This window comes from Magallana gigas, chromosome 2 (genome assembly GCF_963853765.1).
Source record: "Magallana gigas chromosome 2, xbMagGiga1.1, whole genome shotgun sequence".
In the NCBI taxonomy this organism is placed as follows: Eukaryota; Metazoa; Mollusca; class Bivalvia; order Ostreida; family Ostreidae; genus Magallana; species Magallana gigas.
Window position 1 is genome coordinate 20,970,670 of NC_088854.1, and position 27,838 is coordinate 20,998,507.

Here is a 27,838-nt window from a genome sequence, read left to right on the forward strand (position 1 = left end):
ACAAATTGCATCAGATATCTATCTGCCCACCTTTTGAATGCAGTTTTCAAAATAACCAAATAGTGTCGCTTGAGTGGCTGACCCTATTCTTATAATGTGACCTTTGTAAAGGACAATGTCCAAACCTGGAGGTGTTTTGGTTCAAATGCATAGGTTACTGGTTCACCTTCCATAAATTAAACAAGGGACCTGATTTATGGCCAAAGTTTGTTTTACGTAATTGTCGAGTGTTTGAACTGGGAACGTTTCTTTAATTTCCGATGCTTTAAGATGGATTTGAAAAAAAAGTCATAAGTTTTATTTGTTTTAAAATTTCCTAACACAATTACCAAAACCCATCAATGTCGTATGCAACATTCCAAAACTAATATCAATTCTTTGTTTACTATACATTATTTAAGTTTTTTTAACAACAATCTCTCCCAAGCGTAGGAAATCATTGGAGACTTAAGGGCACCTCCAGTCAATTTTTTTCACCAATCAATAGAACTGATCTATCTTTATCTGCACATGGGCTTTGCAGATAAAAGCAGCTAAATATGATAAATATATTAGTTTCTCCCTTCTCGCGAAAATGCACGAAAAAAATAAAAAGTTCGCTTATCAGTTGTTGAATGCGCTACGTTACAAATGTGTCCACCAGCATCAATGCTTTACATTGAAATGAATCAGAAGTCTGAAAAGTGTTAAAAGAAAAAAATGAGGTTTAATTTTTTCGATATTAAGGAGGTTTTCAAAAATCATTAGATGTATTTAAATAAAGATATTGATTTAATCTATAGGATGCAAATAACAATGAGAGCGGCATCCTCACTCCCACACTTGTGCAGCAATTCATTAGGACTCAACACGCTCATTATTGTTATAGGCAAAAAATGGAAACGTCTTGGATGTCTTTGACTCTCTATGGTCAGAGAGTGGTCATAGAATATACCACTCTCTCCCAGGGGTATTGAATATCTAAAGTAAAAACATTTTACTAATGTCTGCCTCATCATATCAAAACTATACCCGTGTAGTAATCTCTCGCTCGTAAGTGTTATTAGATCACATATTTCTTTAATTAAAAAATAATAGCATATTGAAAATGTGTGTGTCTCTTGTGCACCTTCCCCAGGCTATTTCAGCTGGGATCTTTAGAAAGCAAATCGCCAATGTCACTATAGATAGCACAACTTCAAAAGGAAACCAAAAACCGAACAGTGTTAATGTAAAAGATTCAGTCAATCCAAAGAGTTAAACAGCGAGCCTTGTTTTTGTTGTTGTTCTTTTTTTTGGCGATTACATTTAGCGAGGAGCGTTTTTGTTGATGTTACCTTAATTATAACGTGTTTAAAATAAATAAGAGAATGCATTTTGGACTATGCGCATGAATTTTAATGAACTAGTTTATAAAGGATTAGTATTTGGCTGCGCATTGAAAAATGGATGATTGATTTCATAACGCTTGTTTCGAAATTCAATGCACTGCTGATTTTTTCAACTATACATAATTTTGTTAATATCCTCGTACAAATTTTAGTCGCTCTCTGACGCTTTGCTGACATTAAAAACATAAGAATGAGAGAGAGGGAGAGAGAGAGAGAATTGCCAATCATTGCTATAAAAATATGCATAGACACATAAAAAGAGCCCGACCATCAGTACTTCAGCACTTTGAAGATCTAGATATTATGCAATGGAAATAAAACACCTCTAGGACGACAAGCCCATTTTGCAAGTTGGTAAATAGGTACATATACATGTACAAGGTATATTCAATAAGTGCGCGCTCTCTCTATCTCTTTCTCTCTCTCTCTTTCTCTCTCTCTTTCTCTCTCTCTCTCTCTCTCAAAACAAGCTTACTGAAAAACTTGAAGTACTCGTGAGCATGCCTTGATTGGGATTGCAGTGACTCGGTGTTTCTTCCCATGAAATGTTCTCCTGAATATAATACAAGTAATGTTATTAAATGAGAATCTTTTATACTATATGCTTGTCTCTTTTGATTAAATATTTGGCAATAGCTAATAAATTTCATTTTTTAAAACATTCCCTTTATTCGACTAATCATTCAAGAAAGAAATTAGTTTCCAGGTATCAGAAATTAAAAGAAATTCTTTGTTTACTATACATTATTTAAGTTTTTTTTAACAACAATCTCTCCCAAGCGTAGGAAATCATTGGAGACTTAAGGGCACCTCCAGTCAATTTTTTTCACCAATCAATAGAACCGATCTATCTTTCTCTGCACTGGTTTTGCTGATAAAAGCAACTAAATATGATAAATATAATAGTTTCTCCCTTCTCGCGGAAATGCACGAAAAATATAAAAAGTTTGCTTATCAGTTGTTAAATGCGCTACGTGTCCACCAGCATCAATGCTTTACAATGAAATGAATCAGAAGTCTGAAAAGTGTTAAAAGAAAAATATGAGGTTTAATTTTTTCGAAATTAAGAAGGTTTTCACAAATCATTAGATTTATTTAAATAAAGATATTGATTTAATCTATGGGATGCAAATAACAATGAGAGCGGCATCCTCATCCCCACACTTGTGCAGCACTTCATTAGGACTCATCACGCTCATTATTGTTATAGGCAAAAAATGAAAACGTCTTGGATGTCTTTGACTCTCTCTATGGTCAGAGAGTGGTCATAGAATATACCACTCTCTACCAGGGGTATTGAATATCTAAAGTAAAATTTTTTTTAATAATGTCCGCCTCATCATTTCAAAACTGTCTCTTGTGCACCTTCCCCAGGCTATTTCAGCTGGGATCTTTAGAAAGCAGAGTCCTGGCTCTAGGCAGGCAAATCGCCAATGTCACTATAGATAGCACAACTTCAAAAGGAAACCAAAAACCGAACAGCGTTAATGTAAAAGATTCAGTCAATCCAAAGAGTTACACAGCGAGCCATGTTTTTGTTGTTGTTGTTGTTTTTTTTTGCGAATACATTTAGCGAGGAGGGTTTTTGTTGATGTTACCTTAATTATAACGTGTTTAAAAAAATAAGAGAACGCATTTTGGACTATGCGCATGAATTTTAATGAACTAATTTTTAAAGGATTAGTATTTGGCTGCGCATTGAAAAATGGATGATTGATTTCATAACGCTTGTTTCGAAATTCAATGCACTGCTGATTTTTTCTACTAAACATAATTTTGTTAATATCCTCGTACAAATTTTAGTCGCTCTCAGACGCTTTGCTGACATTAAAAACATAAGAGAGAGAGAGAGAGAGAGAGAGAGAGAGAGAGAAATATTGCCAATCATTGCTATAAAAATATGCATAGACACATAAAAAGAGCCCGACCATCAGTACTTCAGCACTTTGAAGATCTAGATATTATGAAATGGGAATAAAACACCTCTAGGACGACAAGCCCATTTTGCAAGTTGGTAAATAGGTACATATATATGTACAAGGTATATTCAATAAGTGCTCTCTCTCTCTCTCTCTCTCTCTCTCTCTCTCTCTCTCTCTCTCTCTCAAAACAAGCTTACTGAAAAACTTGAAGTACTCGTAAGCATGCCTTGATTGGGATTGCAGTGACTCGGTGTTTCTTTGTTCTCCTGAATATAATACAAGTAATGTTATTAAATGAGAATCCTTTATACTATAGGCTTGTCTCTTTTGATTAAATATTTGGCAATAGCTAATATATTTCATTTTTTTAAACATTCCCGTTATTAGACTAATCATGTTTATTCAAGAAAGAAAGTAGTTTCCAGGTATCAGAAATTAACAGAAATACATATGTGCCATTTTACCACATGTGTTACACCCACTCGTAACACATTTTCTACCCCACTTTGTTCACTGTGTTAATTAGATGAGCATACTTATTTTGTAAAGAAACAGAGACTGCCTGTGCAGTTGGACACATTTTTTATACAGCTTATAAAAGCGGAAACAGCCGAGCGTCAGTAACTCCAAGCGAGGTTTAATATTTTAACTAATTCCAGCTAAACCATAAATCCCACACACGTTTTTAGTCTCTGTTTAAACTGATCAGTGTTTTAACGAAATAATTTTTTTATTGGAGTTACCCGTTAAGTAGCCATTTAGTATACAAATTTTCTACTAGAGGATTGAATCATCTTATCATGTTTGCAAAGATTGGACCAGTAACAGTTAATTTGGAATATTTACCAAGTGCAGAATGGTTGCAACCTCGCACAATTTTCTTTACGAAAAATTCTTAATCAGAATTCTGTACGTTGAAATTTTGCATACGTAACTTATGAATGAAACATGGAACGAACCAAGACAAAAAGTTTAGCAATAAAATTGCATAATACTATAGATGATAGAGGAATGGATGTTATACTTGTAAAGTATTGTATATAGAGACCCGAGTATCTTTTGTAAGTAGTCTTCGTGTTGTCTGATAAAGCTACGCCTAAAAGACGTTGTGCACAAATTGACAAAGGTCAAACAAGTGTCTGAAACTGGTGTTGGGTTGAGATTTAGCTGAGGCATCTGCAGGAAGGCTACCTAACACTGGAAATGAGGTAATTGGTCAGCTAAACTATTATTATTTTTTTCCACTAAACCGTTTTGCCCTATAATGTATGTTCCATTTAATGGTTCCTAACAAGCTAGATGGGGTACTGATTTCATTTGGATTGTATTTTTGAAAGTTTGTTTATAAATAATTTGTACAACAGCCCATTTATTACACATGAATGAACTTTAAAGCTCTTTGATAGCAATTTGCGTAATTTTTCACACTTTCCTGTGTTATACAAATCAATTGGAATTTTAGCATATCCTAACGCCCCTGAAGCATCTTTATACATCTAGATTTTGAGATGAACAGAAGATAAAAATGTGAAAGTTTACGACGACAACGATAACAACGACGACAACAATGACAGCAGACAACCGACAAACTTTTATTTTAAAAAAAAGCTCATTTGAGTCTTTGCATTGGTCAGGAGAGCTAAACATTCATTGAACACGATTTTGGCTTTTATCTTTTGTGGCACTGTGACAACTTGAATTCCCTCTGTCATTGAAATGAATTTACCTAAGTATAGTTTGTGCCTACTGGCTCAGCTGCAGTGTTATCTAAAAGTTTTGAATCATAGAAAAGCAATTGGATTCTCCTGCGTTACATCATAGAAGATGTCTCATCTGGAATGTTTTTCGAAGGTCCGATCGCCACTTTATGGTTATTGGGTAGAACAGATACATTTTCTGTGTTTTTGTTAGATCTTAACAATTATTTTAGGCAACCGTACATAACTTATATTGTTAACCATTGAGTTTGACTTTTTAGCACCATTGTTGTTGAGTTTCAGCCTGTCTCTCTTCTGGTTGCTTGCTTTGCGGCATGGTTATGTCTTCAAGATAATTAAATATCTTTATAAATGGAAAATACACTTGACTAAAGCTAGTCAAATCTAAATCCAAAGACCTACTTAATGCCATGTGCAAAGTTCATGTGATCCCATGTGAAACCTTGATCATGGAAACACTTGAAACAAGTTGCATGATAGGTCTAATGCAAAGTCTTAAAATAAAACTGACTACATATACATTAACCCTGACTTAGAATTGCTTTTTCTACTGATTTCTGCTTTAAAGGCAAACATTTGCTCCAAATATTAAGTTTATTTTGTAATTATATCACACTTTTCTGAACCTGAAAATTAAAAATACACATGACTAAGCATGTGGAAATAAAAAAAAAATACACACTACTCTGCATGTGTTAAAGAAAACTTATGTGACTCTGCATGTGACATTGCAAACTCACACGGCTTTGCATGTGTTATAACAAACTTATACGACTCTGTATGTGTGATAGCAAACTCACACGGCTCTGCATGTGTTATAACAAACTTATACGACTCTGTATGTGTTATAGCAAACTCACACAACTCAGCATATGTCATAAAAAACTCAAACGACTCTGCATATCTCATTAATATTTTAACAGAAAAGTTTAATGTTCTTGAACAGCTATCCTTATGCTGTAAAAATATTTTTTCATAAGGCAAGCGGCAGTATCAATGTATATCCCTCCCCAGGTAGATCAGGTTTGTTCAAAACACACGATGTGTCCAGAAATGGATTACCTGTAATTTCTTCGTCTATGCCTTTAACTGTTTATAGGTTGTTAGGTAGGAAGTGTATCAGATAGTGTTCTATAAATAGATCAAAGTCTTAAATGATGGTGAATCTATATCATTGTGCCTTTTAGTTTCCATTTCTAGAAATGAACATGGGTTCCAATAACTAAACATTTAATCATTTAATTTAAATGAGGCTTGCTAACTAAACTGTCTTCTAAATGATCTACCAATAAGTAGAACATGTCAACAATTTCATCCAATAACGTACATGCAAATTAAAAAAAAAATATGAGATAGATTATAGTTCTTTTAAAGACATATAAAGAGATATGAAAAACCATTTAAAAGATAGGAAAAGTTAATTACCACTTTTGTTATTGATGAATCTTACTGATGTGATGTAAATTAGTATTTAGGGGGATAATTTAAGTTCTCCATTGAAGCATTGTGATAAGTCATTTGCATTGACACTGGACACTGTGTAAATTAAAGATGAACAGATACACTCCTGCTCTTCCTTCCTTTTTTCTCTGCAATGAAGAGATACCACTATTTCAATGAGCTGTGGCTTTTAAGCTATTAGAATAAACGGTAGGAGAGTCATGGTACCAATGTTTTGGACATTGTACACCTATCTCTGACGTGTTATCAATGCCATTTGTACTTTGTAACACTTTGTATGCTTGAGCTTTTACATCACTGTTAAACACAGTTGTTACACCTTTATATCACTGTCAAAACACTTTGTATGCTTGAAAAAGAGTTGCAAAATTGTATATGCTTGAACTGTATCATTACTGTTAAAATAGTTACAACACTTTGTATGCTTGAACTCTTACATCACTGTTAAAACAGGGTATCATTTGGTATGCTTGAACTGTTAAATCAATTTTAACACTTTATCATGAAAGAATTCTCAATATATTCTACAGATAATCTAACGTAAAACATTGAGCCTTTTTTGTAACAGGATAATTTTATAGCCATATCACATACTGAGCATTATGGTTCTTAAAAAGATATATATATATATATATATATATATATATATATATATATATATATATATATATATATATATATATATATATATATGATCTCTCATGATTTGCGATGGTATATGATTTTTATCCAACGAGTTGTGTAAAAAATCACATACCATCCCAAATCATGAGAGATTCTTTTTATCACATGTTTTACCAAGTATTTTGTTAATCCCAACTTTTTCTGTAAAAATTGTGATTGTGAGCCGCACAACACATTATTTACAACACGTCAACAACGTTACGCATGGAAAAAAAGTTTCTTGAAGTTTAAGAAACAGACATTCATTTTCGAGCATTTTTTTTTATGAATTCATGACAAATAACTGAAACAACATTAAATGTTTCAAATTTATATCTCAACACCCCTCAACTGAATTAATTATCTACTTTTTCATTCTAAGTCAATCAACCGTCTAAACCTACGTAATAATTAACTATGACGTCACGTGGCGTAAGAACACACAGTGGAATATCAAATATTTATTCCATGAGTGATATCCACCGTATATTGGGATAAACATGTGATAAATATATATATATATATATATATATATATATATATATATATATATATATATATATATATATATATATATACATACATACACATATATATATAAATATATATATATATATATATATATATATATATATATATATATATATATATATATATATATATATATATATATATATATATATATATATATATATATATATATATATATATACATATATATACATATATATATACATATATATAATTTAGAGACAGTCCCTCTACCTCTCCAAAAACCAGCCTGTTCTTTTCTGAGTGTGCGGTCTACACCGGCCTGTCTTTAAAAAAAAACCACACACACAAAAGCAAAACTGTCCTCCTTATCCAACGGTTCTTCGCCGGAAGAATCAGAAGTACAAACATTGGATATCAAAGTCCCCATGTCTTTTCTGCCTAGTTTAAAGGTGAGATACGGGACGGATTAAGATCTATTTTAGATGCATTGGGTGAGGCTTTTGCTCCTTGAATATGGGAGTGAGATATTGTCTTTAAAGGGTACTGTTTACAGAAAAATATTCGTCCCCGTTATATTTTCGCCCCTTTCGCCCTCATTATTAACGGACGAATTTAAGACTGGGCGAATTCCAATGTCTTCAATTGATTTTCTTTAAACACAACTGTGTCTGGGGGAATTCAAGACGGGGCAAAACTGTTTGCAAGTGTAGAAGGGCGAAAATTACATTGGGCGAAAATAACCCTGTATACCTTATCTTCTTCCTCATATTTGGAACTGAACTGATTAGTTCATTTTAAGTTCTATAGGAACAGAGATGATACGTCAAATGCATCGATCAAGCGGGGCTTTTCTTGTAAAATGCATACTCGAAAATAATTAATTTGAGTTTAATGGAAAATATTACAAGCAAATCATCGGATGTGCAATGGGCTCAACAGTTTCACCGGAGGTATCTGATATTAGAATGTTCCAGATAACTCAATCAATCATGGCCCAGTTTCAATATGCTTATAAAGTCTTGTTTCACGGCAGATTTAGAGATGATGATTTCATCATTTTTAATGGGTCTAAGACTGAGATTCTTGAGTTCTTTGAACTTGGCAATCGATGCCACCCGCATTTAAAATTCACTTTTGAAATCTCTGTTGATTCAGTGAACTTTTTAGACACAACAGTGTATAAAGGAAAACAATTCCAAGAACTCAACAAACTAGATATCAAATCATACATAAAACCAACAAACAATTTTCAGTATCTACACAGAGAAAGCTCTCACAACCAAGCGGTATTCAAGGGTTTTATTAAGGGTGAATGTATAAGACATGTGAGAAATACCAATGACACTTCAGCTCTCAATGAAATTATACAAGACTTTAAGAAACACCTGGCAAAGAGAGGCTACTCTGATACAGAAATAGACCCTGTTATGACAAGCATTACTGGAGCAGACAGAAATGAGATCCTGAATAAAAGTAACAACAAATCGAAACTCCAAAATAAATTAGTTATGGTCACCAAATATAATCCGAGAATCAAAGGATTAAAAAAGCGCATCTTAAAATATTGGAACGAAATGAAAACAGACACGAGATGCAAAGAAATCTTTACATCGGAACCAATTATAGCCTATAGCAAGGACAAAAGCATAGGCGATATGATCATTAGGTCACGTTTACCACAAGAGTACATTGCTAAGGTGGACCCCTGAAGAGGCGGGCCTTCGGGCAAATACCCGTCCCTAAAAAAAACCGCCGAAACACTCTTTACTATATTACTATATATAATTATGTATCAAAGGAAAACAAAGAAAAAAATGTCGTGAAGTTTGGTTTAGAGTGTCGGGTCCTGGTAAATTTCATGGACGAGTTTGGCTGATTGATGTCCTTTCTTCACACCCCGGGTCTGTGTTGTTGCATTTCGAAAGTATTTACTTTTAGACCGATTTTTTTATATTGATAACTTAAAAGATGATTAACATAACGGGACGTTGTGTTAAATGGGGCATGGTCACGATTTTTTGTTTTAAAAATTATTTTTCCGTTTTTAATATTTACAATGTTTCAGAAAGACATTTTTAATAGGCAACCAAAGTTTGAGTGTCATTTGTTGAGTTTCAAGCGAGTAACAGGGCTTGAAATTCTTGATATGTAAACAAAGCGTTTGTTTACCTTTTGAACGTTGAAGTAAAAATTTCAGTTTTAAACCTAAAACGAATATGTTAAACGTTAGAAACTGTGTATCAATGCTTGAAATAAATAAAAAGATAGACTCATAGGCTGGGAAAAGTTTTTGTACTGGGATATTGAACCTATGTAACTAAAAACAGGGCACGAGCCTTTTTTACATGACAAAGAATTGTGAGCCCTGTATCTTGCTTATAACTTTACGAATGACTCTCAAATTTTATTTGATCATTTGAAATGCATTTCTAAAGCATTGTAAATAATAAAAACATGAAAATAGAATTCGTCCACAATCATGACCATGCCCCTCTCAGTTTTAATTTAAGATTGTTTTAAAACATGTTTTATGGAAAATCAACATCTGATTTTAAACTAACTTAAACTGGTTGAGGACGAATAATTCACAATTAATAAATAAACAAAATTATTAATGAAAAGCTTAATAAATAAATGATATTGCATTTAAAATTCTTTTGTTGTCAAAGCAAAACAAAATGGCTTAACTAACTTCAGTTATTTTTTTTATATGAATAAGTTAATACACTGTTTCTACATGAACGTATCGATGACGAAATGAGAAAACCAATTTTGTTTCAGCTGAAACCTTTTTTTTTTCAGGAGAATATTACCGTATGTCGAGTTCACATTGAGAGGTCTGGATTCCTTGCGATTGTATGACATTATGTTTAATAAAATAATCCCAGCTTAAAAAATTGTAATTAATGCGGAGACAACAAATGGAAACGTATTTTAGAAGCAGAATTAGAATTTGATCACAACTAATCTATTCAAGCGTTACCAGGTTCTCTTTGACTACGTTAGAAATAGAAATTTATTTCCATCGTTTAATAGTGTGAAACATCATGACTGTAAATGTGGAATTGTGAGCTGTTCTGTGTAACATCAAGTATTTTTTCTTATTGGCTAGGAATGTGTAAATGTCTTGATATCAATATATTTGAAAGGCGTTTAGTGAACACCTTTTAAGCCTACGTAATATATAAAAGCAAAGTGACAGCTAGACACCTAGTGTTTGCTTTCATTTACAGCTCACGCTTCGACCAAGGCATAAGTATCTTGTGCGAGTTCATCTAAAGACAAGGAGAGGAGGAATTTTCTGTTCTGCAAAATCGAACAGCTGCATCAAAATTTATTGTGGCTGTGTTTTAGCCTAGAAAGGAAACTGGTGGTCACAAATCTTCATTTCAACAATTATCCGTGTTTGGAAACCCTTCGTTACCGCGACAGCAGGTAAAATTTACCGTTTTTGAAATTTAATTTGAAAATCAATCAAAATGAAAGCAATTATAGTTACAGATACGACGCAGAATACTTTTTAATTATTTTGGTATATTTTTTTCAGTGCATGCTTGAATTCGTCTGCAGATTAGTATGCGCTTTAAAATACGTTACAAAACAAAATTTAAAAAAGTATGCAATCCTAGATTCGCCTACACTAATCGACTTTATAGATATTTCGGAATATTTGTTTTTCTGTGCATGCCTTGATAGCGGCAATTCTAAAAGCTTTGGATTTGTCCTATAGCATTCTGTCATTCAGTGTGCAAGCATATTCGTTTGCAGTTTATAGTATGCATTTTGCAATTATTTAAGATACGAAAAAAAGTAATAGAAAAACAGCAAAAAAAGCGGATAATAAAAGTTTATTTGTGCGAAAAAGAAATATGACAGAATACTGTTATTTACCCACCATAATAGGTAAACTAAGAATTTCTTTTAAAAAATACTAGACAAGTCTATCTCTCTTGTAATACTTGATTTTATTGATTTAGCTATTCCGGTCTGTTTTAAGAGATAACGTCATACAATAGTTATTAGTAACGCATTAGTAGAGTATGCAATTCTAGATTCGTCAAGGCAAATCAATTTTTCTCAGTTTGCAGGTAGTTAATGTAACGCAATTAATCTAGGCGTTTGGTTTCCATGGTTTATTTAATGGTATTAACGCATAGTGTGAATAACGTTATTTCTGTAAAAATGTCATTTTGTTTTTATTAGTAATCTAGAAAAATTAACATTAAACTAATTGACACATATTCGAAATTATAAGATTTTGCAGATATACTATAAAAACCTCATTAGAAATTAAATATATAAAAAAATTTGTCTTTTTAAATGTTTATGTAATTTTTCAGTAAGCCTCTTTAGAATGAAGAGGCTTTCAAACAGCTCTGCAAATAGAAAATGTTACAAAAGTCATCCAAACAGACGCACAAAATCAAGAGCCCACGCTATAGCTCGGCGTTTTGATGGAAGCGACCGTTCACAGTAAGTTGATGGAAATGAGTTGATAAATTAATATGAATTACTGTACACAGGATTCTTTTGCCCCCGTGTTTTTAAATACCCAATTGTTAACGGTTTCGCAACGTCCTGAGTTCGCCCAGACTCAGTGTGTTAAGAAAGAAATAATTTGAGACATTTGAATTCGCCCAGTGTTAGATTTGCCTGCTGACGACGTGGAAGGAGCAAACATAAATTGGAGGCAAAGTTCTTCTTGAATACAGCATATTTTTTGAATTTTTAATGATCCTTAAATTGTATTTATAACAGAATTACCAATTAAGCGCTGAATATGAAGTTACTTTCTATTTAGTAAAAAAGAAAATAATTTCTTAGTACGATGTATTTGCTTAAACTTCAGATTCCTGTGGTCTAAGTATAAATTTAGTACTTTTCAACATTTATAGTTTTTGAATATAGTTTATCTTGACTTGTTTGATGAGTAGAATGAATTGTGGATTTTGAAAAGTATGCTTTAACAAACGTTACTATGTTTACATTTAGACTTCCGTTATTATCCATCGACGCCTCCAACAGAAGGAGACAAAGTACGTGCACAAATATCTACTGATGCTGAAAATGCTTAAACTTATGATCTTGAGCATTTTATCGATAAAGTTTTGTTGCTAAAAGAACTATCAACTAAAATGAGAGGGTTGTCAAAAGAAAACAAAATCCTTTTTCAAATTGAATATATTTTGGGAAATGAAATTCAAGTTTGTCAATTGTTGGTGCTCTTAACCAGGACAATTCTCGTCGGAAGGATCACTTGTAAAGAATGACCAGGGAACTCAATCAGAAATATCAATGGCAGATGGAACCCTTTGGTCCATGTTTCCATTGTGTAAGTTCAAAACACTATCAATCAAGGTTTTTGTTTTTTGGGTTTTTTTTGGGTGGGGGGGGTGGGGTGGGAGTGGGTGGGAGTGCAGAGGCGAGTAATATTGTGTATCTATACTAAATTTATTTTTTATTTCTTATTATTAAGTTAAAATTAAATTTTAAGTAACTAAAGGTGTTAAACTGTTAAACATCAATTTCAATTACAGCACAAACACTATTAACATGATTTTTCATTATCATGGTTGTAAAATTGTTTAATATTCATTAAATAAAAATTTATTAAATTACAGAACAACCCCTATTATCACGATTTTCATTGTTACGTGTTTTATTACAATTCTATTAGGTCCTTTTGATTGGAGTTCCTCGGACACGGCGTCTTTTCCGGATTTTCCTTGCTGTAACAATTTGGACATCAACTTATTGCTACAAGGTTTTTGATTCTAGTGATAAACTCATAAAACAGATATTTCATTACTTGTTGTTGATATTTACTATTTAGTCTTACAGAAAATACAAATTATTTAAGAAGTTTTATAATATATAAAAAAAATTAAAATTTTTAAGTTTTTATATTTCTTGTTAGAAATAAGACAGAAAAATGAGTGGCATCATTAAAATCTCAAAGCAGTGGCGGTCAAAACCGACGATAACCACGTGATTATTTAGATAATGCATACTAATCATAAAATGCATAAAGTAATTATTTATCATCGATTTATCATTTATAATGATATGTATATGCCTACAGTACATGCATAATTAACTGACTTAAAATACACTTTTGCTTTTATCACGGGCGAACTGAAGAAGTGGAATATGTTAATATTTCTAAATAGACACAAAATAATAAATATTACTTTTTTAGCAGCTTACTGATTGGCTAAAACCAAACATTCTAAGAAAATAACATGTTATTATAAACCTAATGTAACGGTTAAAGTGGATATAATAATTGATATTTTCTACTTTGCTATAATTGGTAATCATTAGTCCAATGAAATTGTGTGTTTTTCTCAATGGTTTCGGCAATAAATTTAGCTTGATGTTAAGAAAATAAATAAAGGTGATGAAATAACAGCGAATTTATTATGTTTATAATATGTTTTACGGTGCGACCGTTGGGGCGAGCACAGCATGTGATCAAACAATGAATTATAATAAATTAATAAAATAAAATTAACAACGTGAAATTTGAATGCCAAAAAATAAAACATACCTATTTTTCAGTAAATTTTCATTATTCATAGTTCATTATTCATAAGTTTAATCTCAGATACAATGTTGTTAAATAATAAAGATTTTAATATATAAATATTCATTGCACTGCATCTCCTCTTTTAAAGTGATTGTGATTATGATTGATTGATTGATTTCCCCCTTTTTTTTGCAGTAGACATTTTTTCTTAAACTTACATATAAAACTTGACTCATCATAGAGCTCCCCCCATGCTGAATTTTTTTTCATTTTTGTCAATTTATACATAGAAAATCGACTTACCATGGATTTGCCCCTCCACTTAAAAAAAAATAATTAATGTTTAATTTTATTTTCAATTTACGCTTAAAAATATTTGCTTATCATGTTAAAAGAACATGGTGTTGCCCCCCCCCCCCCCCCCGCATGTAATAAATGGAAGTGAAAATAAAGAAACCATTGAACTGCTAAAGAGCTGAAGGATTAGAATTTTCATGATTTATTTTTTTCTTTTTGCTTGCAAAGATTTTTTGGATGAGGCTACCATCCACCCACCCACCCCCTTTAAAAAAAGGCGCTGCTACGTATAACGTTACGTTTCAGGAAATTACCGTAATTATAGTGAATAAAATATTTGTGAGCATTCATCCAAATTAGTGCAATTTACAACTGTTTCCTGTATCTGAAGAAATCTCCTTATTCGTCAGCTGTTCTTTATCTTAGCCTTTGCAAGATTTTAAGAGGATTTTTGTCATTTCAGCAGATTTACAATAACTTCAATTAGAGTAATTTCCCCTTATCAGTGCTTATTGTGACGTCAAAGCTGACGTTGGTTAAGTGTCGTCTTACTCTTTAAAACTCCCCTGAGAAATAAAAGTATGCGAAGTATACTGTTTTATTTACTTAAAAAGCATGATGTTCTTAAAATTACACATCTTATAAGCTTTTCAAAGGTTTTACTTTGATTCTCGGGAGAACGTGATGTTGGAACGTGAGGTTAGAAACCATTGGTACTATGAATTGTGGGTCAAAATTTACTGACTCCGAAAAAATATATCGGATCAATATGTAAACGTTTGTGACGTCACACGATTATTTTTGATTGAAAGTGTACTGAGGTGAACTTTAGAGGTAACATTGACTGTATGTCGCTTACATCGTTATTGTTTTTACTGTCTAAATTTGTCTTGCTGATTCTCGTGAGAGTGTGAAGTGATAAAAATTGCCATGATTACAGGGAACTACTGGGACGATTAAAACGGTGCATTACTGGTCCGATTTACTGACGCCAAAAAAATCCGTTGAATGAATGTGCAACTAGTCCGAATTTTCTATTCACACACGCCTTGCCGGTAGAGCTCGCTTCGCGCCGGCGAGCTGCGCGCCGGCGAGCTGCGCTCGCTATTATTTTGTCACTGGATCATATAATAAAACTATTATTGTTTTGTCTTTTTATCAGTACAATAGATCGTATAGACCGAAATAAACTTATCATAACTATGTCATTATATTGCATAAATATATAAAGAAGTGTAAATAGATATTTAAATACTATGTTTTATCATCTTATCGACCTAAAATACATACAAACTATGTTTTGTATACAGGGTTATTTTCGCCCCATGTCATTTTTGCCCTTCTTCACTTGCATACGACTTCTGCCCGTCTTGAATTCGCCCAGATGTAGTTGTGTTAACAGAGATATTATTTTTGACATAGAATTCGTATAAATAATAATGTATAAATAATATGATTGTTTTAACAGCTGGCACATATACTAGAATATTTTATATTTCCTTACTTAAAGCATTTCAAACTCAATGGGAGCCTACCACAGAACAAGACATGAAACAGATGACCGAGCATCTTGAAGAACTCAAAACAAGGATTCAAAGTAAGAATGTTTCTTATAAAGGTATATTTTGCTTATATAAACAAAGCCCGCTGCCTATATGTAATTTATAAGTGTAATATATTTACATATTCAAATATGATCAATTCAAATCAAATCAATTAAACTAATGCATTGGTAAATTTAAATACATATAGCATTGCAACGGTTTAAAAGAATGTTATTTTCTTGGATAAAAAAATTAAAAGTGTATATGCTTTGCATGTATATAAGACTATATATATCGATACTTTGTATATCTCGAAAAACAAACTTTAAAAACGTTAATACTCATAAATAAAATAATAATTGGGAAAAGCGAATGTATAAAAATAGAAAAACCAAAACAAATATAAAAAACGAATAAAAAAAGAGATGAGTTTTATCGTTTATCAAGTTCTGATCACAATGCACTAATCCATTTGAGTAGATAACATTTCAATTGCGTACTGGTAAGTACTTATTGTTTTTCCCCCACAGAATGGTTCAAAGACAATGAATGAAAAGCGGTCCTTTCTTCTCCTGCAATTGTTTCTATCATTTTGAGCAAGTTACAGAGATAACGCAGCAGATAAAAAGTTTCTTTGGGTTGATATTATCTTTACTTTATGTATCAATGAATTGATGATCATAAGCTATTTGATATTTTGAAAGATGTTAATATATCAATAGTGCCTGTTTAGGAGGGTAAGAGTTGAAATTGACACCCCGGGAAAACTATTGTCAACCGCCGCGAAGCGGATGTTGACAATGGTTTTCGAGGGGTGTCAATTTCAACTCTTACCCTCCTAAACAGGCACTATTTATTTTATTATACTGAATGTTTCAATTTTAAAGAAAACTTTACTACTCTTATATATGAATGACGTGAATTCTTTGGCGAACGGTTCGCGCATAGTTTACGCGCATGTAACAATTCGTTGTGTTACCCGTTGCTAAGTGTGTTGCTTACGCTTAGGTTATAGAACGGATTATCAACTGCGTCTTAACCAATCAGATTTCAGTATTTAACATGAAAGTATAATAATATGATTTAACAACTTCTAGATACATTAAAAATGTCCATAATATGTTTTCGGGTTTCAAAAAAGGTCATGTCTGTTTCATTTGTGTTTAGATGTGTTTACATGGTGTTATTTGTGTTGTTGTGCATGAATTATATTTTTTATTTTTTATCACCTTCTTCTTAATTTTTCAATTCACTTTACAAAAGTAAAAAAATTAAAAGTAGGTTTTGAAATAGAAGAAATATTGTATTAAGTTAAATGATCTTTTGTTTTGTCCATGAATCTATAGGTGTATAAGAGTTCATAAATTATACTTATAAATCAAAATGGTTAGCTATTGAAATGGACAAAAAAATGATTATAATAGCAATGTACAATCATGTAAATTGAATATGTCTTGACAGCCAATCTTATTGTACACAAAAAATAAATATAGTCTCAAAAAATCATACTTTGCTTTTTTATTGACCTGAAGCAATACTTAGAATACTTTTGTTTTATCAGCTATTTGCATTGTTTGTTTCTCAGAAAGGGATAAAAGATGAATGCTTTTAACAAAATAAAAATAACAAACAACTGTATATGCAAACTGTCAACATATGAATCACATGGATTTTTTTTTCGAACATGAAATAAAATCTAAAGGCATTGTATTTTTAAAAGTTTTCAAGCAATTTCAGATCGGACATTCAAAACATTTATTTTTAAATAATATTTTGATATCCAAAATACAACCAAAAATTCAATTTGGGCTGGAAATGTTAAGTGAAATATTTTAATTCTGATTGTAACACATCATTTGATTGGCTAAACCAGTTCTTATATATCGTGTAACATAACCCTGGACAGTTTAATACTTTTGTTATAACTTAATCAATGAATTACGCCAAAGTGCAATTTGTGTATCATTTAAGTAAAAAGATTACAAAAAGCATACATATATAATGGTCCCTCATCCGAGCATTATTTTAAGAGTGTAAAGGATAAGATACATTATATGTTTTAAGCATAAGGCTCAATAGGTATCGTATAGCATGGTTATCTTTAGTAGCATAACATTAAAACGGGTGATCATTTGACAACACAGAACCTTACCTCTTTAAAAAGGCCTGTCCGAGCGCGGTAATCATCTTAAAAGAATTTGTGACAACCCCTCTACAGGGTTTGGGAAACAAAACAAAAGGCGTCTGTAGGTGGGTATTTGATATCCTCTTAGGCCTCAGACGCATAACATTAGTTTATCATATTTGTGAAAAGTAATTGAAGGCAAAGGTGTTCTTGGCCTTGACGTTTTTACAGGAGTTTGAATTTGTAATCCGGTTTTATCATTGAAAATACACATATAAAATCTAAATCCAAAGCTGATAGGCTTTTTGCTTTTGCGGTAGTAGTTATTGCCCAGAGTGCTACTAATTTAAGAGACATCATTTTGAGATTCAATGTTTGAAGTGGACAAAGACCACATAAAATCGCAATAGCTTTGAAACATCCAATGTCCGCTTACATTTACAGGAAGTCTCAGGAGGCCTATATTAAGAATATCTTTTAATCATTGTTGAAATCAATGTCTGGTTGTTAATCATTTTTACATTGAAAAAAATGAGTTAAAAAATTATTAATTTATGTTAAAATTTATAACTAAATATTAGAACATTCACTTCAGAAAGTTGACGGAGATTAATTTTCCATTAAATGCACTATTCAACCCATGCCACGCATGTTGATACTTTTTATTGGTGGCTGGTTTGCGGGTTTCGTTTGTAACGTAGCATTCGAAGTATGATCTTCATTGACTCTCAATCTGTTTCCAGATAAAACATAAGTTATCAAGGATAATTTCCTTACCAAGGGATGAAACTCTCCCATGTGTGGCATAATCAGTAGAGTTTTGTGTCTTGACAACCTGGTAGGAATAGATATTAAAGTTGATTTCAATAATGGAAACCAACTACTGTAGAAGCACATATTTTCGTTGGGTCAAAATGTCGTTGTTTTTAAACCAAATAAAATTCTGTTTGGCATTTAATTTCGTCATATTGTGATTTCTTTGTAATCATTAATACTTGGGTTAAAAATTCGTCATGAATTTAATTTTGTTGATTTATACTGCCAACAAAAATAACGAAATTAAATCCTCAACGAATATTTCTGCTTCTACAGTATGTATTATTCAAAGAAGAGAAATGATAATAGCTTCCTCTACTATCCAATAAATATGCTTTTATTCATAATTCTCCCAATAAACCTAATAGAAAGAAATATCAGATTTTAACATTCATTCTTTTGAATCTTAGAAATTTCTACAAAACAATTATGCACAAACATATTTAAATCCCTATATATTTTTTGCTAATATAATAATTTGTTTTTCTATACATCAATTTCCGATTTGAATTAAATCCAATGATCTAGAAGACATACTGTCCGTCGCATTGACATTAGCTCCTACAGTCGTCGTGTTATCGGATTTAATCCTAATGTGACAATTGGTATAACTTTCAAAAAGGATTTCAATATATTTAAGTTTCAAATATATGCATTCTAGCTTCTAACAACGACCATTGACCTTCAGTGTATTTGTCACTAAAACTTGCCCCCAGTCCTAAATGGATGCGTTTGTTTCAACCAAATAATCAATATGTAGATTTTTAATTAGTCTTCTATTAAATTTCTCAACATCGTTTATCAACTATGTAATTTCTTAAACAATTTCCTCTGAATTATGTGTTATTAAAGCAAAGCAGGATTTTTTCAACTTTTATTTTTGCTTTGAATGTATAAACAGTTAGACCAATCGAAGACGCAAACTTCCGTATCGGAACTTAATGTTCTTGCATTGTTTCTAATATAATGTCATGATTTTAGAGATCATTTCTTCAGGATAGAAAAATTTTAAATTTTATCGATTAAATAATAAGCCCACAAATTTAATCTTTGACTTTGTGTCTTCAATGACTTTTAATGATTCTTTGAAAAACCAAGATAATCTAAATCACTCATTACTAATTCACTTTTGCATCAAAATTCGTTTTGATAATAAGAGAAACGTTGATAATGTAACAAAACTGTATCCATTGCTCTGAAAGCTGCAAAAACTGGTTTATATAACTTAGTTAAAACCTCTCGGTGCTGAGGCTACATAGTAATACATTAATTTATACAAAATATTATTCCAATAGAATGCCAACATTTTTGTAAAATCTGGATGAATACTAACTATAAAATAAGCATCTTTTGGATCAATACAAATCAAATAATCATATTTTTTAATTGCAGAATCTCTTGTCTTTTATGTTAGTTTTTTACAAACTCATTAAAATTAAATCTTTTTAAATTAATTATTGGTCTTTGAGAGCCATCTCTTTGTGGTTCAAGAATAAATTTGAAATAAATTTATTTGTTGGGACGTCAACTTCTTCAATTCCATTCTTTGCTAATAAAGTTTCTGCCTCATTGTGAAAAAAGTGCAGATTCATTTAATTTTAGTCTTTAAATTGAGATCCCAAATTGTATGCTTTGGTACACATGAAAACAATACTACATATCAAATGCAATGATAACTTCTGAAAGCCGTAAGGCGATATGTAATTGAATATATTCATCGACAGTCTAGCACATGTTAGTTTGCGAAAGACACTTCTGGATTACTCTAGCGTTAGCAATTACTTTATTTCAAAAATACCATGGCCATCAAATGTGTCTTTCCTATGACGAAAGCGGTAATTATGGCTGTGTTAATCTTTTTTACGCTTTTAAAAGGATTTAAAGACAACAAGTAGGTTTTTGATTCAATGACACAAAGTATTTTGGGGCAATAAGAAAATATCAGTATATTATATGGCAATGTTAGGTATGATTGATTAAGTAAAATAACAAAGCTTGTTTTCAAAACCAATTTCGCTTTTGTATCATTTTTTTTAACTAAAATTATGATATTTGATCAGGGTATGTTTACATTTAAAAAAGTGACAATTTAACTAACTTATGCACAATTAGTACTTTTTAAAGTCTTACTTTGTGCAATGATGGTGTCAGCTTTTTTTTAAAATGACATTTGGATTTTTATAAGTACATTTAAAATTTTAAAAATTAAATAAAGTAAGAAATATTGAAATGAGAAATCTTGCACCTTGCGCTGTTTAATTTAGAAATTTAGAAAGGACACAAATGACCCCCCCCCCCCTACTTCATATTTTTTTCAGATCTTGAAATCCCTTAAATAAGTCTGTAGCTGCGCAGTTCGACAGCTGTTCTGAGTGATTAAAAAGGCATTGTCCTGTTCTTGTTTGCATGCTTTTAAAACAAAATGACATGTAGGACTTCATATTTATTGTTTTTATATCTTTTGGCAACATTTTTGGCCAGTTTCGGGCAGAAACAAGCCAGTTCAAGAAAAGTTTACATTCTTATCCTTAAATGTACAAGATAGCTGCACATCCCCTTAAGAGTTCCGGCCCTTAATTGATACTGCGCATTACTTTCACGCCGCCAACTTTCGAATATGTTACATGACCTACTAGTATTTTTTTTAATGTTGCAAACTCTTTTGACTCTATCAAAGCTTGAATTAGTTATTTGTCAATTTCAAAACCAAATCGTGGCTCCTCAGAGTTTTGGACATGTTCTATTTTGGTGACCACGTACACGTCCATACTAGAGACCACGCAATTTTCTGTGCCAAGGCACATGTCAACATTCATTAGAATCTCTATGTGTGCATTGAAAATCTTGCTTGTGGCCAAGCAGCAAAAAGGTTTTTTAACCAAAATATTTTGCGATGTAATGAACGTAACAATCTCCCATCCTGATCTTAACGACATTTTAAGAAACATTTAAACCAATGTTAAACATTACTCAAATTGACATATGCATCAGAATACAAAAGATGTGGAGTATATATTGGTTTGGGGCAATCGCATAAGCAGTTAAATGCGTTATTATAGGCAGTGTTTTGAGACTAGCCTTTTGTTAGCTGTGGGTATTTAGTTCCCGGTTGAAAGATAAGTTGGAAGACCGGGAACCTAAGGTTCCATGTGCGTTTTAAAGTTGCAATTTACGGCGAACTAAATATTACGCTAATTTTGGAATGATTATTCTAATTTTATCAAAAATTTTGCGGAAAAAATAGTTTTATTACATTTTACAGGCAATTTACTACTGTAATCTATACAGGCCTTTGACTTTCTCAGAAATACGCTAACCGACATCGTGGAATAAAGTTAAATTCACGCACAGATTTTGTGAGTCGCTTTATTTTGCATAAAAACAAACTACACCAGTTCACTTTACCGGGCTGGAGATGGTGCCCAAAAGAATAATGTAAACCAACTTTTATACGCGTGCAAGAAATATTTGCGAGGTTCGCGAGAGCCTCATCGTCGCAAAAATTTCTCGCCGCGGACGAGTATTTACCATATAATCGTAATTTTAAAAAAGGCTTGGTCGCGAAAATAAGTCGTTGCGAACCAGTTAATTTTAGGGAAATTGCGAAATAAAGTTGTCGCGAATAATATTTGGTTTACAGTAATTTTTGGCAAGTGAAGTGACGATATTTGTAGTAAATTGTCTGAGGATATTTTGTAAAAGATATGTTTTGAAAATAAGACTAATCAGTCAAAAACTAGCGCAATTTTTGCGTCCTGAATTGCTAGTTTTTAATATGTACGGAACTGTAGCTCCCAGTTCGTACCTCTGAATGTTACAAACCTTCAGCTATAGTTTTTTTTGCATCTTCCAAAGTCAAGGGTTTCTGATCCGCTCCACTCTACATAAACCCTTGACTGAAAAGACAATACATATGCGGGTTAACGATTACGCCATCTAGTGAGTGTACTCATTTTGGGACTTTTGTGATTTCTTGCTCTGACCAATCAGAGAATGCGTTATAAACAGAAACAATATAGCAACGTGGCTGCTCCCATTAACAAAATCGAATTTGTACAAAAGATGGATTCACTCGGACTTAAAACCGACAGCAGTAAGTCAAATACTTACTAGTCCGTCTCAAATTTATTTGACAATGGTTCAACATTGATCAATGCACACTTCACAACATTATTAAAACAGCGCTTCTTATTGGATCATGCAAACTTGTATGACACCAACCAGCGTACGATGTTTCTAACCCAGTTAAACTATGCCTATTCGGTCAAGGGTTTATGTAGAGTCGAGCGGATCAGAAACCCTTGAGTTGGAAAGATGCCTTTTTGGAGAACTTGGAAGGAATAAAAGTGCATTAAAAACAAACAAATATTTTCTCCACAGACATTTATTTCAATGAAAATATAACATGAAAATAATACAAAAGCAATCTATTTTTCACCAAGATTTTCCTCTAGCAATTCTCGATTTAAAATATATACATATTCTTGTTGCAAGGAATTCTCTTCTCTACAGAGTATAATTCCACCTGCTACAATGCCTCAAAATATTGCCTCAGTGAGTTGATGTCAGGATTCATATTGCGAGGACATGATGGAGAGGTCGCCATGTTTAAAAGATTCCTTACAATTGGACCTAAATGAAAAGCAACCCAAACATTTAACAAAACATTTTTTTCATTTGAGTGTTGTGTTATATATAATACCGATTTATGATGATGAAGCATTTCTCTTTGTCAAACACATGATCTCACACGTGAATAAAAGGTACCTAAATATTACCTAAACAGTTATTGCATAGACCTTTCCTTTCCGGGATTTTCAACTAACAGTAAACAGAATACAAAGTATTGTCTTGTGAAATATTATTTTGTCGTTCAATAACCTTCCCAGAATTTCAATTAATAGTTAACAAAATACAAAGTATTGTCGTATGAAATATACGTTTCTCTAATTAAGTTTATGGAAAGTATCATATAAAACTTACAGACTGGTAACATGCACCATAAGTTTCCATCCGCCATTGACAGTTCTGTTTGAGTACCTTGATCGTTCTTCAATTCTGATTCTTCGGAGATTGATGAACCGAAAAAGGCAAAATAAATCTTAATTGTTTAGTCTATGTCAGCTATTATTAAAAAAAAAGAAAACTAGGGAAAGACCCTTTGTCTTTAAGCATGTCACTTTAGAACATAAAAGCAATTAACATATGTAAGCCATTTCTCTCTCAAATATTGAATTCAAAATTAATTACTTCTTATCTCCAACACAGCTTTAGTGATTACATAATATGTAACTCTGTTTGACAAGGCTATGTTAAAATGTTTTACTTGAAAAGTCTTAGGTACGTGTACTTACTTGGTCTCCGTCTGTCGTTCTGCAAGGCCGTAGATTGTGATGGTTGTCTGAAATGTAGAATTAATTACTTATAATGTAAGCTGTATAGACTGTAGTCTTTTGTTATTATACATGTAGAAGCTATATTAAGGAAAAGTAGCCCTGCGAAATCATTTCTTGATATAAATTTGTTTAAAGTCAATACAATTTTTTTTTTTGGTGTTTTTTTTTAATTCTTCATCTTCGTCTTCGTCTTGATGATTTTAAAATAAAATATTGATAACTAATTGAGGATTTTTTTTGGTGTATGAAATATATGGAATGATGGAAATTACAGTTATTGGATAGTTAGTACAAAAAAAGAGAATATACATGCTTTTAATTCTATAAAACTTACTGTATGTGGTGAATTTCATCAAAGCTTTCCGTGAACATATCCATTCTTGATGTTGGGATTTTTTTGTTTTGATGTTTATTGGTCTTCTTATCAGAGAGAGAAACTGAAGGCTTTTTCATTCTAAGGAGTAACACAAATAAAGATTAAATTTAAAAGAATAAAGGATAGTTTCGATTATAGATATAAAATGGACAAAACTATGCATTTCAACAAGTAGCAGAACTGTTATCGTGAAATTTGACAAATCAATTATATTCTATCCTCTATCATGCATCCTATCCCACTAATGAGCTATTTTCTATCCTACCTATCCCTTACCATCCATATTAAGGAATAAAAGATAAACAAATATGACTAAAAATGATTTTATCAAATAATGTAATTCTGTAATACACAAATGTAGGGTACCATTTTCGTGATGAGGATTTAATAATATTTTATCATAGGTACATGTATTACATGCATTTGATTAGATATCTCATTACCATTAGTAGGAAACCAGGTAACACCTGCGTTCTTGCATAAAGTATATTAAATATATTTCCTGCTTAGAAAGAAAGGTTCTGATTTTTACTAATCAGAGGATGGTCATACGTGCGTTTATTTTGATTCAAACAATTATTTCATTTGCATACTGTATAGACCTTTTCTCTGAGGTGTCTAAATCAACATGACAAACACGTGATCTGTTCTTGACCGTTGGGTGTCTAAAATGTTATCTTTACTCAAAATGTAGAAAAATGTCAAATATCAATATTTTCAGAAAAAACAATAAACAGAGATACAGCGGTATATCACCGTTTGGAATCATATCTTGATACTTTTGCAAAACGTAAGATTCGATTTACCTGCTTTTGGGGTACCGGAAGGCTTTGGAATATGGATTGCTCTTGATCTTCAGCTCCGTGACCTGCCTGTTGTTGTATGCTGTAACTGCTTCAAACGTCGGTACAGGAATTGGAATTTCAAGCACCGAAAATATGTCAGTCTTGTGTTTGATGAGAGATATTTTCACTAAATACTTCTAAAGGGTTCGGAGACTGAACTGTAAATTGATACAAAGATTCGGAACAATCAACTTATACTCAAATGCTACATGTCAAATTGTACGTGGATAACCCCAGTACGATTTTATCGAAATATCAATTAACACATCCTCCATGTAAATTGGTACGTAGACAACCCCAGTACTATTTTATCGAAATATCAATTAACACAATTAAAGCCAATAAAGCAAGGCATAAGCCACAATTTTAAGAAGTGACTAAGAAAACAACTTACGATTCTACATTTACAGCTAGGTTGGTTTGAAAGATTCACATTCTGGAATGATATAATATTGGCCATCTATTCCGACCAAATTTGTGGAGAATTTGGATGCTTAAAAAAGTTGTTATTAAATTCTTGTTCAGCTTCTCTAATAGCAAAACGTAAGATTCGATTTACCTGCTTTTGGGGTACCGGAAGGCTTTCGGATATGGATTGCTCTTGATCTTCAGCTCTATGACCTGCCTGTTGTTGTATGCTGTAACTGCTACAAACGTCGATACAGGAACCGGAATTTCAAGCACCGAAAATATGTCAGTCTTGTGTTTGATGAGAGATATTCTCACTAAATACTTCTTAAGGGTTCGGAGACTGAACTGTAAATTGATACAAAGATACGCAAAAATTAATTTGTACTTAAATGCTTCATGTCACATGCTACGTAGATAACCCCAGTACGATTTTATCGAAATATCAATTAACACATCCTACATGTCAAATGCTACGTAGACATCTCCAGTACGATTTTATCGAAATATCAATTAACACATTTAAAGCCAATAAAGCAAGGCTTAAGCCACTATTTTAAGAAGTGACTAAGAAAACAACTTACAATTCCACATTTACAGCTAGGTTGGTTTGAAAGTTTTACATTCTGGAATGATATGATTTTTGCCATCCATTCCGACCCAATTTGTGGAGAATCTGGAGGCTTGAAAAAGTTGTTATTAAAATCTTGTTCAGCTTCTCCAATAGCTACCCATTTGTTGTCCACAAATTTAAAATAATTGGTGTCAGCTGGGATTATATCAAACATTATGTCATACAATCCCGCAGGATCCAGGCCTTTCAAGGTGAGCTTTACATACGGAAACATTCTCCTGAAATAAAATGGATAATACAAGTATTTAAAATGAAATCAAACCAGGTTATCATATGTTAAGAGGGATTATAAATATCTATTAAAGTCAATACATTTTGCTTTTCCAACGTCCACACAGCTAATGGTCCCAAGTTTACCAACATGCATGTTGTTAACCAACTCAACAACACATTTCTTAACGATAATCTACTAAACATGTTCATGAATATGACGTCAAAGAATTTGTATGAGAAAACTGATGAGAGAGAGTCAAGGACAAGAGGATGTTGGATAAACAGTGTTTGGGAGCATGTTTCGATGATAAAAGATATATACCTAATTTCAAGTCATATTATTTACACATACATACCGTCCTGTTCTGTTGATAATCATTTCAATTCCATTTCTGTAGAAGTTATTTCAAAGGTTGCTCTTTTCCAATTCCAGCGATTCGGAACCGTTTTGCAAAGGCTAAAACGTATTTGTTGCATTCCTTCTTTCAGTGTCCTCAGACTTGCTCTCAGACTCAGAGGTGTTTGGATACCCTGAGGAACCTGAGGTAGACACCGTGTAGGTCTCGGTATCTGATGATTGTTCCTCTAGTTCTTCTGTCGAAGAAACGTTGGAAGACGCGGGTACGATAAGGCAACTCTCAGCGATCAAATTCCTCTGATCGATATGACGTCACAATAAGCAGCATGATGTCATATTTCACTCAGAAACATGTCGATTTTTACTTTATCTCTGGTTTAAAATATAAAAACTACAGGCATAAAATATCACTAGAGACTCTTCTAACTGAATATATCTTCGATTTCTCTCTATTACGTATAATTATCATTGATGACGTCACAAGCATGTCTAATAGCGAAGATCATGTCGGGAGACAAATCATCGGAATGCAGTGTAAACAATGCCGAAATGAGACTTATTTAATAGATACCTAAGATTTAGATGAGTGTCAGGATATGAACAGGATAATACAGGCATGGATATTTTGTTTAATCAGCGAGTGTTATAAGGTAAGCAGATCGACATTT

General features: G+C 32.3%; 2 protein-coding genes across 3 annotated transcripts; one reads left to right on the forward strand and one right to left on the reverse strand.

Moving 5' to 3' along the window:
* Positions 1-10,834: 10,834 nt before the first annotated feature.
* On the forward strand, positions 10,835-17,466 carry LOC105329364 (uncharacterized). The gene is made up of 7 exons (XM_034459603.2): positions 10,835-11,064; positions 11,983-12,102; positions 12,622-12,665; positions 12,863-12,961; positions 13,307-13,393; positions 15,966-16,052; positions 16,530-17,466. Exons 2-7 carry the CDS (start codon positions 11,984-11,986, stop codon positions 16,550-16,552), a joined length of 459 nt encoding a protein of 152 aa, XP_034315494.2. The 5' UTR covers positions 10,835-11,064; position 11,983; the 3' UTR covers positions 16,553-17,466.
* Positions 17,467-23,308: 5,842 nt separating this feature from the next.
* Positions 23,309-27,526, reverse strand: LOC117684121 (T-box transcription factor T). Of its 2 annotated transcripts, XM_066075540.1 has the most exons (9): positions 27,169-27,526; positions 26,550-26,817; positions 26,117-26,313; positions 25,952-25,993; positions 25,519-25,715; positions 24,671-24,790; positions 24,295-24,341; positions 23,924-24,004; positions 23,309-23,572 (listed from the first exon to the last, which is right to left on the reverse strand). In XM_066075540.1, the coding sequence occupies exons 1-4, from the start codon at positions 27,189-27,191 to the stop codon at positions 25,987-25,989; spliced, it is 495 nt and encodes a 164-aa protein (XP_065931612.1). In that variant the 5' UTR covers positions 27,192-27,526; the 3' UTR covers positions 23,309-23,572; positions 23,924-24,004; positions 24,295-24,341; positions 24,671-24,790; positions 25,519-25,715; positions 25,952-25,986. The 2 variants fall into 2 exon arrangements, with proteins under 2 accessions (XP_065931612.1, XP_065931611.1); XM_066075539.1 differs by lacking the exon at positions 25,952-25,993.
* Positions 27,527-27,838: the final 312 nt, after the last annotated feature.

Excerpts from the sequence above, each read along its gene's own strand:
- LOC105329364 (XM_034459603.2), top strand. The coding sequence starts at position 11,984 with ATGAAGAGGCTTTCAAACAGCTCTGCAAATAGAAAATGTTACAAAAGT. Across the intron at positions 12,103-12,621 it reads GATGGAAGCGACCGTTCACA|ACTTCCGTTATTATCCATCG; the intron begins GTAAGTTGATGG and ends GTTTACATTTAG. Across the intron at positions 16,053-16,529 it reads ACTCAAAACAAGGATTCAAA|AATGGTTCAAAGACAATGAA; the intron begins GTAAGAATGTTT and ends TTTCCCCCACAG.
- LOC117684121 (XM_066075539.1), bottom strand. The coding sequence starts at position 27,191 with ATGATTATCAACAGAACAGGACG. Across the intron at positions 26,314-26,549 it reads CTAGCTGTAAATGTGGAATT|TTCAGTCTCCGAACCCTTAA; the intron begins GTAAGTTGTTTT and ends ATCAATTTACAG. Across the intron at positions 25,716-26,116 it reads TTCCGGTACCCCAAAAGCAG|TTCAGTCTCCGAACCCTTTA; the intron begins GTAAATCGAATC and ends ATCAATTTACAG.